This window comes from Gouania willdenowi, chromosome 15 (assembly GCF_900634775.1).
Source record: "Gouania willdenowi chromosome 15, fGouWil2.1, whole genome shotgun sequence".
NCBI lineage: Eukaryota > Metazoa > Chordata > Actinopteri > Blenniiformes > Gobiesocidae > Gouania > Gouania willdenowi.
In genome coordinates, this window is record NC_041058.1 from 34481826 (window position 1) to 34498279 (window position 16454).

The 16454-nt window shown below is 39.9% G+C and overlaps 1 protein-coding gene and 1 long non-coding RNA gene across 2 annotated transcripts; one reads left to right on the plus strand and one right to left on the minus strand.

The window, feature by feature from the left end:
• The first annotated feature begins 279 nt into the window (after nucleotides 1–279).
• LOC114476547 (F-box/WD repeat-containing protein 4-like) lies at nucleotides 280–15542 on the plus strand. The gene is made up of 5 exons (XM_028468151.1): nucleotides 280–297; nucleotides 7292–7346; nucleotides 7721–7861; nucleotides 14301–14442; nucleotides 15369–15542. The coding sequence occupies exons 2-5, from the start codon at nucleotides 7330–7332 to the stop codon at nucleotides 15528–15530; spliced, it is 462 nt and encodes a 153-aa protein (XP_028323952.1). The 5' UTR covers nucleotides 280–297; nucleotides 7292–7329; the 3' UTR covers nucleotides 15531–15542.
• Nucleotides 3709–6925, minus strand: LOC114476550 (uncharacterized). The gene is made up of 3 exons (XR_003675610.1): nucleotides 6892–6925; nucleotides 6050–6134; nucleotides 3709–4298 (listed from the first exon to the last, which is right to left on the minus strand). It is a non-coding gene; the product is annotated as an uncharacterized LOC114476550 (long non-coding RNA).
• Nucleotides 15543–16454: the final 912 nt, after the last annotated feature.

Consider the following 16454-nt stretch of genomic DNA (forward strand, 5'->3'; position numbering starts at 1 on the left):
CGGCAAAATTTCCGACTTTGAAAAATTAATTTCTCAGCCTTATAAGGATTCTATGTACTCGTTTTGGGTTAATAGCATAAATTTTCATGTGCTGTAATGGGTGTAGTACATTGTTTCATTGATTATCCGTTTCAATAGATGTTTTTGAAAAAATTACTGTTACGACAATGAACCATGTGGCAGCAGGAGTAAGGGAAAATGAGGGCTTCGGTGGCAACATCGAAACCAATGAAACCATGTCGTCCATCTTCTTTTTTTTTTTTACAGGCCTTGGTTTAAACCTGAGGTGGAAGGCAGGTAAGAATTCTATTGTGGCAACTTTGGTAACCATCAAAATGCAGATTTATTTTTCATGTGGCTCATCCACATGAAACAAAAACTGTCAGAAAGTTCAAAGTCTTCTCTGTCAGCACATATAAGCTTAGATCTATATAAGCTTAGATCCAATCAGCGTTTCATAAAGCAAGTTAATTTCAATTAATTAAAAAAAAACTTGTGAGCACGCTTCTTTACTCTGGTTACCTCATCATGATCATGTAGAATCCCTGCAGCATTGTCTCCAATAGCTCCTCCTTTTCTCCTTACAACTTCCATGAGTTTGGCAGCGTGTTTATCCAACTGTGCAGCAAATGTAGTCTCCAATGGACGTGTAGTGATCCTTAAAAACTCTGCACGGATCTAAAAAACACAAAAATCAAAGCTTAAAAACACCAAGACAGATTACTTTTGATTTGTATGTTACAGGCAATGTAGATGTACTTTGCAAGCATCGTTTACTTTGTAATGGGCTTCACACACGGGGAGCGACAAACGTCAGCGTCAGGCGAAACTTGTTGCCACCCAGGTGAAACCAAACACGGGATGCTAGAAATCACCACGCGGTTTTTGCCTTATCGCGCAAGTTCAATAGAAAATGATGGAGGAGCGACGTCGCCCCCCATGTGTCGAGCCCATAATACATAGTCTAAGATTGACAACATACCTCCTCTTGTTGAAAAAGTGCTGGCCACCTTTCCCTGACTTCTTTTGTGCTTGGCTCACTGTTGACAATTTCTTGCCTGTGGTACCCAAAGGTTCCTGCCATCTTCATTTTAATCTGTTGTCTGTTGTGCCGCTTTTTCATTTCCTCCAAAATGGAAAGACGCTCTAGTTCCATGCTTTCAGGAGTCTCGCCAGTTGGCAATGATGGAAAATGGTTTACTTCTGCTCTCCTGGGCTTTTTAATGTTTTTAGATGGGTGAGACATTGAGGCCTTAGATTTCAGAGAGTTCACACTGACTTCGGGAGATGATCCATGTGCCTTGAGAGCTGACCTATAGTTGGCCATTTTAACCTTGAGCCTTTGTTTCCACCCAAAGAGTTCATCAGAAGACCCAGCTTGTTTGAGACATGAGTGCTTGAATATCAGAGCCCTGGCCACATCCACAAAGTCTGAATCCTCAGGATAAGCTTTGAATTTGTGAAGTTCTTCAACACTCTCAGGAACGCCATTGTCAAGTGTAACCCTCATGCTGTTTTCTTCGCTTAAGATGACAAGCAGTCGAACTGGTGCTGAGTGCGCCATGTTTTCTGTGGGGGGGAAAAAATCATTAGGGCTCTGTATAATAAAAACATAAACATGTCTTGTTATATAAACAATTCACCTTAAACATGCACATATCTTTTCAGAGTTATCATTCTCTTTCCCAGAACAAAGTACTCCTGCAGTGGATATGGATCAGAGAGTTCATCAACTTCCAGCAGCATTACTTGCTTTGTGGGACAGTTTGATAGTTCATATGAGCAGTAGTGTTCGTGGTACCATGCAGCCAGCTTGTGAACAATGAAAAATAGCTTGTTCTCAACAATGATCATTTCAATGATCACAGTAAACTCTGGCATTCCGGCAAGGGATCCATGTGCTAGGATCATCCCATTTCTGTAGTTCACTCCATTGAATGATGCATTTTTGGTGACACAAACAGAATCCATGTCAGGGTATTTCTTCTTTATAGCAGCAGCAATTTCCTCTCGTATGATTCAAACAGAAAAGTTGGACACATCAGACACTTGAAGGTTTTGCTTTGGAATGTTGCACACATGGAGATGATAGGCCATAAGAAACTGGTGTCTTTGCGCCAAAGACAATAGTATATTTTTAAAGCAGCTAGTATGTCGGACCACTCGCTTGAAGAAACTGTGCTTCGCTTCAAAGCGCATGGTCCAAAGCGCAACAAGGGGGCCATACTCACGGATCAAAGCCGGGTAGTGCTCAATGTAGTGATGTTTAGGGAGCAAATGAGAGTCTGGAAACGCCTCTTTGAATTTTGTTCTATGTTCAGAGATCTTGAAAGACAAATATCCAAGGGATTGGTCAGTCTGCACAGGAGAGGCAAGAAGTTCAACAATGTCCTTCAAGTCACAAATAAGTTGCCATGATAGTTCATGAGGTGGCACGGTATGACCTATTAAGAGTGGGAGAAATCTTAGCAACGCCCAGTTCTCATGAGCGTTGCCGCCAATCGTTTTTCTGGTTGCATAAGTTTGTGGTACAGGATGCGGTCGGTTTTTTTTATCAGTTAGTTTATAAGGAAAGTCAACAATTGCCTTGTTCAAAAATGCCAATGAGAACTACTTTTTATCAATGAGCACATTCAAAGTCAGAGCTATTTCAACAGGGACAATGCCCTCAAACAAATCATGTACAATGTCAGGTGGAAAACATTTTGTAACATTGAAAGATGAAAGCTTTTCAGATAGTACACACTTCCTCTTAACACCAAAACAGGTTATGGAATTGTCCTCAAGGATTTTTAAGTGTGTTTTGTGATCAGTTTCAGATCTTAAAACGAAGCCTCCACTTGCCACGTCTTTTGTTTGAAAATCTTGTCTTTCACCAGTGCAGAAACAACATGCATATCTGCCAGAAAAGTTTTCAACAAATCCACCTATGCTGTGTGCACCGAGATTGTCAGCTACAACACAAAACAGTGTACCTTTTAGTGTTTTCCCCAACTTCTGCAAAAAAACCCCAGAGTTCTCTAAAATGAGAAGATCATTAATTAGGGGCTCTAATACCTTTGCGTAACCATAAGCCTTAACATCATTGCTATTGATTAAGGCTGCTAACTGGATGGAGGACAGTGCAGAGTGGTAAGCAGTAGGCAAGTTTCCCAAAATCCAATACAATGCGCAAACTTTATGCTTTTTGCGTGACGTTCCAAGAGGATTACAGACCTCAAATTCGTCTATGTATAGAATCAATGAAATTGCACAATCCTCTGAGAGAATCTTGTTTTGTTGAGACAAAAGTCCATCCCAAACTGACTTGTAAACCTTATCACTCTCTGTCCCCTTATATCTTTCCTTCAAATGTGTAGTCTCTTGTAATACAGCATCAAAATCTAACAAATTTTGCAGAGATTTCAACACAGGCACATACTGAAAAGACTTCCTGTTTTTCTGATCTAAAACATATTCTATTGGTTCAACAACACAAAACTTTTTTGTATAGTAAGCTTTTTGTTTGAAGCTAGTTGATAGAGGTCCATTTTTCCCTATGGCAGCTTGAACTGGATTGGAGGTGCAAAGGAGAGCAGCCAAATCATTTACAACAGATTCATCAATTTGGCAATTTTTCTCATGTAAAAAACTCAGAATTGAAGTCTGTGTTACAGGCACCAATGCACTTCCTAAGAGATATTGTAGATCTTCAAGCAACAGCTGGTACCAGAAAAACATTTTCCAGCTTGAGTAAAATTGAGGCTAATTTCAGTTCAACTGTTTTTGACAAATCTTTCACATCCACAGGTTCCTCATCTACATTCTCCTCGGTAAACTCCTCTCTGTTGTCGTTTTCTGATAATTTAGCAGGAGATGGAATGTCTAAAGGACATACAATTCCAGGTTTGAAATCATCGAGCGTGTGCGGTGTATGTTGCCTTGACTTGTGCACATGAAAAGCTCCATACTTTACAGTTTTATATTTGCAACCGGAGAACATGCAAATGATCTCTTCATGTTGTTTTAAATGTCTTCCAATGTGCTGAAAATAGTCAAACTTGGTGGGAAGATGGTTGAGGCAAACAGTGCATCTAAATGAAAACCTGCGGCTTGAAGATTTTTGTTGCTGAGAATGGTGTCTGCTCAGGTGGACGAGTAGAGCTTTAAAAGTCTTGGATGTCCATGGACAATTTAGATGAATACAGGAATAACCACGGCCCCGGATGGATTGATGGTCCAATTTGTAATGCTTCAAAACTTGAGATCGTCCAGAATAGGTGTTGCCACAGTGCTTACATTTCCACATCAGATGACAACTGGGTAAAAAGGATGAATGAGAATCAGATTTCTAGGCTATCATTCATTTCCATTGGATACAAAAATGAGTGGACAAATTAACAGATTCAATCAACCAATTTTTATAGAGCAAATTGAGTTACTTAAAATATTTGAGTGCTGTATGTCAAGATGATAACCAATTAGGGATCGACCGATATGGATTTTTTCAGGCCGATGCAGTTTTTTTTTCTCCTCGGGCTGAGCTGATGGCCGATATGGGCAACCGATTTTCTTGAGCCGATACTGGTTTTGCACCCCCAATTTACATAATAAAAATGACAATGATAAACAACTTTATTTTTTTATCTACATTATTCAACAAACATTACAAGCAATTAATCATATTTTCATATTAAAAGAATAGAGTGTGCTTGTGACGTATCAACTTTTGACAAACCATATATCTCTGAAGTAATTATAGACAAGTTCAAATTTAACTTCAATGGGTGCATAAACTTCCTGTTCACAGATGAACCAAATTATAACAAAAATCTTTGTTCTGTGTTTTATTATGATCGTAATCATGATCAATAATTAAAGGCAAAATCATTAAATGATTGTGAAATTTTGAGCAAAAAGTATCAGTGTCAGTATCAGCGATACTTGCCCTAGATTTACTTGTTATTGGGTTGATACCCAAATTTGCAGTATCACCAGCCCTACCACCACCGATGAGTGAACAGCCACTGTTCTCTCATGGCCACAGCAGGGATGTTAGGACCAGATGCGACACAAAACACATTTTTGAAGTACCGTAACTTTTTGACCGTTTATGCTTTAACAATGTGATTCCAATGGATTCCAAAGTGCAGATTTGCGCTGATATATGTTCAGGTGTGTTTGCGGGCACTGCTGCCTTTATCGTAATGTCCTGTATCAGTGCAAAGCTGCGCTTCTCATCTTTCAGAATCCATTGGAATTACATCCATTCCATAAACGGCCAAAAAGTTATGGTATTTTCAAAAAAATGTGTCGCCACTAGTGTCCGGTTTTAAAAGGATTAAAGATGCTTTGAAAGTTTAAAACTTGCTGTTGTTTTGAGGTTCATGCAGCAGCACTCTGCTGGTAGGGGAGGGGCAATGCGTGGTCTGCACATGCACTGCAGCTTCTCCAACAATACAGAGCTACCCGTGGATAGCCTACCTGTCTGTAAATCATGCCGGAAAAACCATGCACCGGAGTATCGGCCAATGCAGTAGAAAGCGCAGATATCGGCCAGCTGATGTATCGGCCAATCCGTATAACCAATTCTAGCTGCTTTCAAACTCTTACATAACTATGTGATAAGCTGAAAAAAATTCTCCATGCTTAAAGGGAAAGTTTTTGCAACATGCAGCGTGAAATACGTTCATGTATTCACTTAGACAATTTAGATCCATTCGTGATCAACGTATATCAATATAACGGGTGCGTTAGGGACAGCTTTAGTGCAGCCTCTAAAGGAAACATCTGCCACAAAACTCCATCTTTTAACCAGTGAATCGCTAGTACGATTCCCCTGAGAGTTCAAAGTGAATTGTAGCTGCTGTGGGGGGGTATAGCCCCTATGGTCACTAAATCAACATTTTGTGTACTTTGTGTCACCTCATTTTAATTTGTTTATTGTAAGGTGTTAAGCAACACATTGTCACTTTAAAATTAGGTCCTTTATAAATCTTACATTTCAAATTGAATAAACTTAAACACTCACAAATCTTTTGATACAGACTTATAGATTAGGTGTACTTACCCAGAAGGAGTTTACCAGCCAGTAGCAGCACAACAGGGAGTTGGCCTTTGAGTCACCACCCTATTGCTGTGGTGTGGGATACTCCCTGTGCAGACAGAAAAGGAAAAATATTAACTATTGTTGAATAAGTCACAGTTAAGGGCAATAAAGTGACTGGAAATCCAGAGCAAATGTTATGTAGTTTAACATATTGAAGATTTAATCGTTTTTAAAGCTGGGCTTACCCTGAGCAAATTCTGGGGTGATTTTGAACGTGCCAAATTATCAACTCACTTTGGGATTGAATCCCATACAAAGAGTGGGGGCCAGGGAGCCCCAGGCCACCCCGACACGGCCGAGCAACCCCCCAGATGCCCCCAAGATCCCAGGCTGAGAGGCAGCCACCGCCCCCCACAGACACATCCGAGGAAGCCCCAAGCAGCCGAGCACCCAGCGTATCCCGCCACCGACCCCAACCCCAAGGCCCCGCGCCAGCATCCCGCCCGCCCGCCCACCCACCCACACCCAAGCACCCAACCCCCGAGGGGAGGGCCCAGAGAGCCCCCCGCCCGAGACCCCAGCAGCGGAGCCAAGGCCCACGCCCAGCTGACGGCCAGAGCCGCTCCGAACGGGCAGCCAGCGGGCACTCGCCGGTGGGCCTAGAGCCAGCAGGGACCAGACCCCAGGCCAGAACGGAAGCAGCACCAAGAGCAGCGCCCCCAGGGACAGCGACCACGCGGTTAATTCTAAGACCTCAGTTAAGCCGTGCAAATGCGCCACATAAAACACAGACGTCGGGGGTTTATTATTATAGGTATAACATATTGGTCAAACTACTCGCATGATAATGGAGCTTTACTTACCTTTTACCGCTGGGGTGGCACAGTCCAGAGTCACTGTCTCGGTCAGTTGGTTGCGGTTGCAATGCAAGAAACTTCCAGAGCACATGTCGTGATATTTCTGCTGCTTTAATTGAGCAGAGTCAAGTGCGGTTGTTTTCAGTGCTGCCCCCTATTGGAGGTTCTAACATGACACGACGCATGCGCAAGGAGCCCTCAATAAACAAATGTTCATTAGGTCAATTTAACTATTGTAAATAACTGTTGATTTATATTACACAATTACACCAATCAAATTTTTTTTAATTATCTCACATGACTCTATCTGTATTGTTTAAATTGTAAAGGACAATTTAATTTATTTACTGAAGCCAATTGCAAAAAACATTTTGAATGAACAACAGCAATGTTTCTCTTTTTTCAGTGTACGTTGCATTTCCGGAAACAAGACCCCGACGTGTCATGTATGAACGTACAGTGTGAGCAGTCAGATTGTGTCAGAGTGTTGGTCTGTAAAAAAACATAACAGACAGTAGGAGCCCAACAAGATGGTTTGTACCCAGGGCCAAAAATATGGTGCTAAGCCCTGGTCAGTGTTAAATAAATATTTTTACATTTTTAATTGATTTATTCTTTGAAGCATTAATAATAATTGGCACATTTGCTGTACAATGTTTCAATTTTAGTGAGGTTAGTATAGTACACATTCAGAGCCAGAAAAGCAATAATTTGTTGTCTCTGACGCTCACCTGGATTCTGTCCATGTAACTACATATAATGGGTATGACAATGAAATGAAAGGGAATACTTCTGTGTGAATGTTTTCCCACTGATTTTCTATTGTCCCCCCCAGGCTGGCGTGTGTGTGTTCTCTGGGTTCAGAGTTCCGTCGTGGTGCTGGAGTTCTGGACATTGTGTTTGAGTCGCCGTTCCAGCTCCTCACCTGTGGCTATGACACCTTTATTCGACTGTGGGATCTACGCCTCTGCCCACGGTAACTCACATCTGAGTAATAACATGACACATTATTATTATTATGGCCCCAACTCATTTTAATCTGCTTTGTGCTCCATAAACACAGAAAAACTGCAACACATTTAATATCAAAGATAAGATCAAAAAGCATTTATTCATCTAAAACACGTGTCAAACTCAAAGCCCGGCGGCCAAATTTGGCCCTTGAGAGCATCCGGTTTGTCCCGCAGGAGAAAATAAAAATGACAGAGAAAACTATTATTATAATCCCAGATGTACATTAGATGTACAGAGGCTCTCCTTCTCTGCCTTCCCAGGAAACCCCCGCTCTCATCTCCACCGGTGCGTCGAAGGGCTTTCCCTTAGGGTGCTCCCCAGGGTCCGTGGCTTAAAGCAGCGAGACCTTCCGTTCTCCGGCTGGCTCCATCACAGCCTTATTGAGGTCCGCCTACTTGGTCCGGGAACCCTGTGACTTTGACGGCTGCTGATGCACCGGTGCAACCTGCTCAGCGCACGCAGTCGAGGAGGAAGAAAAAGACTGTTTGACCACTCTCTTCTCCTCTAATGACGAAGCCAATGTTCCCTCGTTTTCTAGCTTTGTTTGATTTGCTTTCTCCAGTGCGTTTTCGGGCTGTTCTCGCCCCGTCCTCCCCTCTGCCAAGGCTCGGCCCTCTGCTGTTCGGGAGAGACAGACCGCAGGACGTTCGGCTGTTCCCCCCCCTGCATGCCCACAAGCACGCACCCACACACACGTTCAAAACAGAGTGATGTGTTCATCGCTCACGCCCCTAGGCCGAAGGCCAGGGGCAGATCATGTCAAAGCAATGTCTGCTGTGCAGGAGGCTTCTCTGTTGTTGTTGGGCGGCCTCAGGCAGGGGGCTCCCTGGTCGCTTACGGTCTGCCTCAGAGAGAGGGTGTATGGCTCCTTTCTCACTGGGTACACCTGAACACTTGACATCTCTCTCCCTGAGGATAGAAAGATTGAGAGCGCACACGGCTCTGCCTTGGGTGTTTTGGACGATATTGAGGGGTTACAGGCTGCAGTTTGCATCTGTCCCTCCTCGTTTCGCCGGCGTGATTGACTCTCGGCCCGTGTGTTACAAGAGATCACCTCCCTGCTGCGTAGGGGAGCAATCGCAGATCAACCTACCTTTGTTGACATTGAAAAGCTGTGAACATTCCTACGTTATAATACAGCCTAAATGAAAACAAGAGTATATAAAACAGATTTTTTTATTTTAACATACAAGTCAACACATTGCGTATTAACAGTTAATTTCACTTTGCTTGTCTTTAAACTAGATATTTACATTTTATTTACATTACATATTTTTGTTATACTTTGTCATGCTTACTCATGTAGTTCTCTGTCAATCACTAATAATGTGTTATACCGATTTGTTGCTGACTTTGTATCTTTCAACACTTTTTTGGAAGGAGTGTATTTGTGGGCTGAATTTATTATTGGTTTATTTTACATGACAGTAAAGCACAAACAGTGCTGTTGTCCAATGACATCCTATTCTCAGTAACAACCTTCCTGACCATACTAAACACCCTTTCACTACTGGCATTGCTGTGGGGAATGCATAGTAAAGCCTTCATTAGTCTTGGCAGCTCACTGAACCTCACATCCTTCCCTACCAGTCCCCAGAATTTGTCAATTTGGTTTTCTTGGGGGAGCAGCTTGCCATCTGTCACCTGGTAGTCAATGAGTTCCTCTCTCAGCCTATCTTCACTCAAACTCAACTGAGGAAACAAGGCACCTAGCCTTTCCACTGGAAAAAAAACAAGTGTTTGACTGAATATGGCAGATCTAAACTATACATTATAATATTTAATTCTATCAATGGGGAAGTGACTAACATCTACCTGTCCCTGGAGTAATGTTGAGGCGAGCAGCAGGGTCCAGCACTTTCATGTCCCTCAGGAGTGGGTGGTCAAGGGGAAAGGAGGAGAACATCTTCTGAAGCACTGCTTCATAGAATCTTCTCACAGATCTACAACAGCATAACAGTAAAACATGCATTAATGGCAACATTTAGGCACACTACAGCCTAAACTCTCATACTGTCAAAAGATCATATAATTACTGTATATAACTGCTGGGTAATATACTCACTGAAAATGTTTCTTCTTGGCTGACACAGGGAGCTCTATGCTTCTCATGTAAGCCTTTGTGTCTGCTCCAATAAAGAGCTTTTCATCAGCAAACTGTTGTCCTTCTCCATACTCCACCTCCCTGAGAGGTACACTCACAATGGTCCTGGCTGGTATGAGGTAGCCCAGGAACTTCCTGATCAGCCTGCACGTCTCATCTTCAAGTCTGTGAATTTGTACTCCCTCTGACTGCAGACAACAAAAATAAGTGATTTTTCATTTCTATTATTCACTCGTTCATTCAATGTTATTGATGCCCACCTGGAAGGCAATATTAAATTCAGATAGAGGCTTTAGAGCAGCACTCAGAAAAAGGAAGTAGGTCTTCACGATTGGATCACACAGATGTCTTGCCAGATCATGCACTTTGGCACTCCTCTCCACCTCCTCATGACTGTTAAAGTAGGCCTATATTACATCGGGACACAGAGTGCAATTCATGATTCAATTGGAAACGTAGCATAGTAAGCTGTGTATACATCTGCTGGAGTTACCATCCTTACCTGTAGTGCATCCCACTGGTTCAACACTCTCTGAAGGCAGGTTATCAGACTCAGCCATCTCGTGCTGCAGTACCTGAGGAGCTTCAGGTGGTCTGAATCAGTGAAATCTACAAAGTCTTTGTATATTTCATAGCGTTTTGCACTGAAAGATAGAAAACAATTTTTTTGGAGGTTGGAAATGTATTTGTGTTTATAAGAATATCAACTGCATGCCTATTTCATTTATATGCATTTACCTTTCATCAAAGTGGGTGTATATCTCCACTAGGATGCCTTCGACTGGTACCTGGGCTGCTGTGATGCCACAGCCAGTGGCCAGCTGTACGAGGTGACAAATGCAGCCAAGGTCCTGGACGTGGGGCTGGCTTATCTTCAGTCTGCCTTTCATGACACTCGCATTATCAGAGTTAAAGGCTATCAGGTTCTCCCATGGGATGCCTCTTTTTCTATTGCAAGCAGGAAAAACATTCAGACAAAATATAATCATTCATACTTACTGTAATTTGACTCAATTTACCTTTGATGACTTGCGTAGTTTTGGTTTTTCCAGCAGAGTATTTTTGTGCTGTAGCAGAATCTGGGAACATCTGAGCTACACACTTGTTGAAGTCGTCACAGAAGGTGAAAGCAACGTTGTTTTTAGCACACAGCATTGCCATTTTCACCTCCGCATTATTGACCTCATCTTCCTCTTTGGGATTTCTTGTCACAAATGCTGACATCCCCTGAGCATGTTTCTTTGCCTCCAGCCGGCGCTTGTGCTTAGTGGATTTTTCGTGTTGATTTACGTCACTCTTTCCTCCGTGGGTGATGCTAAAATCACAGTTGCAATCCATACAGAATTAATTAATTAATTAATTAATTAATAATTGGACCCCATCCTGCTCTTCTTTATAAAAAGTAAAGTCACTGTCCCATCTCTCAAGGTATTTACATGACTTTTTAGTTTTTTCTGCCAGAGCGCCTTCTTCACATCCATCCATCTCTCCTGATGTTTTCCGGGTTTGTTCCCGCTGTCGGAAGTTGCATCTACTATCGCGAGAAGTGGTCTGCAACCTAGATCACGTGAGGCGGCAGTTCTGACGAGGTTAGTGATAGTGTCCAGTTTGGAGAGGCGGAGGAATGTTTTTATCTATCTTTTATGATGATTACATTAAAATACGGGATTTTTCCCGGGAAAATAATAATACGGGAAGGTGGCGGGAAAGGGGTATAAAATACGGGAGTTTCCCGGCCAAAACGGAATACTTGACAGGTATGTGTATATCTTTGTTGTACATTTATTTTGTTGTTATTGTATATTTTTCTCTCATTTTGTGCAATTTCTTTTCTCATTTTGTGTGTTTATGTTGCCATTTTGTCCAATTTTGTTATCATTTTGTGTATTTTTCTCTCATATTTTCTCTTTGAAGTCATTTTTTTTTTTCTAGTATTTTTTGTTGTAATTTTGTGTATTTCTATGTTTTTCTTGTTTTGTATATTTGAATCTCATTTAATGTATTTGTGTTGTCCCTTTGTGTATTTGTCATTTTATGCATTTATGTCATTTTGTAATATTGTATATTTTCTCCCATTTTGTGTCTTTGTGGTATTTTGGTGTTATTATTTTTTGCATCATATTTCTTTTTTTGTTGTGTATGTTCTTGTTTTTCTCATTTTGTGTGTTTTTGGAGTCAATATTTGCATATCTTTTCTATTCATTCACAGGAGAATTTATTCTAAGATCATTGTTACAATATGATAATCTTTCCAACATGTTGTTCTGAGTAGAAAACACGCTAAATATCAGTGAAGAAAGATAGATGTGATGTGAGAGGCTGATTCCTCCTGGGACAGAAGAGGGGAAATGTTAGTGTTAGCGTAGGGGGTTCCTCTTTAGTTATCAATATTTTAGAGCTTCATAGCTAACCAGCTAACCAGTTAACATGCTAATCAGCTAACCTGCTAACCAGCTAACTAGCGAACCTGTTAACCAGCTAAACTACTAACCAGCTAACTAGCTAACCTGTTAACCAGCTAACCTGTTAACCAGCTAAACTACTAACCAGCTAACTAGCTAACCAGTTAACATGCTAATCAGCTAACCTGCTAACCAGATAACAGCTAACCTGCTAATCAGCTAACTAGCTAACCAGCGCAGTAGGTAAGGAAGCACAATTGGCAGCATATGGTCAAGGGTTCGAATCCAAGCTCAATCATCTTTTTTACAACTCTGGCGACTACATTACATTAAAATTAATATAAATGATGCAACGTTAAGCGGCCGTCACTGTCTTTATAGCTGCTGTAGCGTGACGGCTGTACACTTTCCCTACTTACTGAGGCCTCCCAAATGTGACTGTGAAGTATTTCCTTTAATATGACATACTGTATTAACACATGGATATAAAACCACTATAAAAACTAAAATTTGAGTGGGAAAAAGTTAGATTTTTTTACTATAAAAGTCACACATTTTTAACAAATCGTTTTTATTGCTTGTATAGCAAATCTAAACTATATATTTCAAAAACTTTTATACACATGAATAAAAAAAAAAGCTATTTACAGTGAAATGGAAGCAATGTCTCAGGTGATTTTGTACAACTATTTACAAAAAAAGTTTGAATCACAAATACTTGGAAAGACAAATTATTTGTGCCTCATTGTGTTGATATAAAACAATAAACAAATATATTAGACACTACACTACACTACACGACACTACACACTAACTAAACAGTCAAATCACAGTAATAATCACTATTATTTCAAATCTCACCCTCTCTTTCTCCGTCTGTTTACCTGTCGCTTGAAAACAAAATTCCCGCTGTATGTGGACATTATGATTGGACAATGGCATTCTTCTTCTCAACCAATAGGAAACAGCTAAAATGAGACGTTTCTTGTGGTTCTTTCTTTCGCTTTTGTTTTAGACGTGCTGTGCAGCGTCTCCCTGCACGTTTCCCTCATAACTCCACTTTTATTTGGCCTATCAACATGATTTAAAGACTGGTTTGTAGTTTGACATCCACACTTTCTACACTGGTTTGAAACGGAGATCCAAGGATGCTGCGCTTTGTTGCTATTTACTAAAAACAAACAAAACACAGAAAAATATGTAAAATGGGCCATTAAAATGCACAAAATGACTCCACGGATATACAAAAACACACAAAACTACATTACAAGCATTCAAAATTATATGCACAAAACACCTCCAAAACACATACAAAATGACTCTATTAACACACAAATCTACGGTACAATTTAAACAGAGAAATTTACATAGAAATCCACCAAGTTACTTCAATAACACACAAAATGACCCCATTTTGTTTTACTGTTGTTTTCTATGTTTTTGGAGTCCTTTTGTGCATTTTCATTATCATTTTATGTATTTTTCTGTTATTTTGGATTTTGTGAATTTTTATGTAGATATGTCTATATGTATTGTGGGTCTGTGTGTTATTGGAGTAATTTTGTGTATTTTTGTTGCCATTTTGTTTGTAATCTGAGTCATTTTGTGTGTTTTTAAAGTTGTTTTGTTCATTTCTGTCGTAATTTTGTGTGTTTGCAATGTAGTTTTGTGTGTAATTTGAGTTGTTTTGTATTATGTAATTTTTGTTACTGTTCTCCATCTTTTTGGAGTCATTTTTTGCATTTCTTAACATTAACGGGGAAAGAACAGTGTTTGTGTGTGTTTTTCCTTTCACTTTATTTGTTTTTTATTTTTCTGTGTTATATTTTCTGACTATTACTATTACTATTACTAATCTATAGTAAAGTCATGATAACACGCTTACTGTCTGACAGGAAATGTGTGATGGAGTGGGAGGAGCCTCATGACAGCACCCTGTACTGCATTCAGACCGACAGGAATCACATGATCGCCAGTGGCTCCTCCCACTATGGCGTGCTGCGTCTGTGGGACAAACGTCAGACCTCGTGCCTTCAGGTGAACCACTTTCCTTCAGGGTTGGGCTCAATTACATCTTCAATTATCCATGTTCAATTACAACTCAATTATGATTACAGTGAACAGCATTTTTTCCAATTGCAATTATAATTACAATTATTATTTTTCTCCCTAAAGTCAATTACGTTCTCAATTACAATTAATCACAGTTATTGAGCCTTTAATAGATAAGCCTTATTAAACTTGTGTTAGCTTTCTGTTAGCATCTCTAATGCTAACGGGTCAGTTTGACCATATTGACAAAAATATTTATCATCTAATTAGTTTCTCATTTAGAAATTATTAACTACGTATGTGTACGACATGGAATTATAATAATTTTAATAGAATTTACATGCCAATTACAATTACAAAGTCAATTTTCTGAACTAAATTACAATTCAATTATGATTACAACAGCAACCGTTATTTTTCAATTACAATTCTAATTACAATTGTAATTATCACTTATGCAATTACAATTATAATTGACCCCAACCCTGGTCTACTGTATCACAAACAACGATTGGGGTCAATTACATTTTTCAATTACAATTACATCTTCAATTATCAATGTTCAGTTTCAACTCAGTTACGATTACGATGACCGACATTTTTTCCATTACATTTTCCCTGAAAGTCAATTACAATTACATTCTCAATTACTAAAGTTCAATTACAATTATTCACAACCGTAACATGGTTCACCAGGTTTAATTACATTCTACTGAACAGTTTCAATAGAATTTTCATGCCAATTACAATTACAAAATGAATTATCTGAAATCAATTACAATTCATTCTGATTGGCTGCTGTGTTTCCTCTGCTTTGTTCTGATTGGCTGCTGTGTTTCCTCTGCTTTGTTCTGATTGGCTGCTGTGTTTCCTCTGCTTTGTCCTGATTGGCTGCTGTGTTTCCTCCTCAGTCCTTCCAGCTGAGCTCAGATCACGTGAGCAGTCCCGTTTACAGCCTGCGGTTGGACAGCTCTCACCTGTACGCTGCCCTCGCCTCCTCTCTACACTCACTGGACTTTAAAACCTGTTCACAAAATAATCTACTGCAAATGTATCAATTAAACATGTTATAATACCATGGGAAACAACGTTATTCATCTGTGACTTACACACAAATGACACCAGCTTTTCATACATCAGACATGGCAACTTTTATCTGACCTGAGGGTCACATGATCAACAATCATGTCAGTATTAGAATAATAATGACCAATCGGAGCATTAACACAGGATTTTTATGTATGTACTTGTCTGTGAAGAGTTTAACGAAAAAAAAAAAAAGAAAAATGACAGATTTAAACAAAATTTACAAGAAATATCATAAATGTGATGAACAAGTTATTATATTTTGGTGATGATCCATATGATCAGTATTCTGGATCAGTTTGAAACCTTCATAAATCACCTGTTGGAACTGGTTCTGCAGCAGCTCCTGCTGGTCACTTTGTGCATTACATGATGTAGTCACAAGTTTCATTTTAAACAGCAGCACAAACACGTTCCAATCCTTTAAAACAGGGGTTCTCAACCTTGGAGTCATGACCCCATTTGGGGACGCAAGAAACTAAGAATATTTTTCGAACAATTTCAGCCAATTTTTTTTTTTTTTTCCCCATTTTTTGCCAATTTAACCACATTCACCTTTTGTCATGCCCATTATTTACCAGTTTAAACTAACTGTTCCATTATTGACACTTTGGACACTTTTTTTATCACATTTTCTGTCTGTTTTTATCCACTCTAATTTGCAACTTTTAACCAATTTCTGTGGTTTTTTAAATCCCATTTCACCAACTTTTCCACCAATTTTGGTCACTTTGAACCATTTTATTAGTGATTAAAACCATGATTTCCATCTTTAAGATGACTATAATAATATTAAACGTTCCTGGATAACAGTGGATATTATTCAGATGAATAAATAAATGTGGTTATCACAGATTCATAGAACAATGGACCATCATTTTGTTGACTACAGTGGGGGTCCCCGGTCCCTG

Bases quoted from the DNA above. Each gene is read 5' to 3' on its own strand.
- LOC114476547 (XM_028468151.1), top strand. The intron at 7,862-14,300 runs GTAACTCACATC...ACTGTCTGACAG, and splicing joins GATCTACGCCTCTGCCCACG to GAAATGTGTGATGGAGTGGG. The intron at 14,443-15,368 runs GTGAACCACTTT...TTTCCTCCTCAG, and splicing joins GTCAGACCTCGTGCCTTCAG to TCCTTCCAGCTGAGCTCAGA.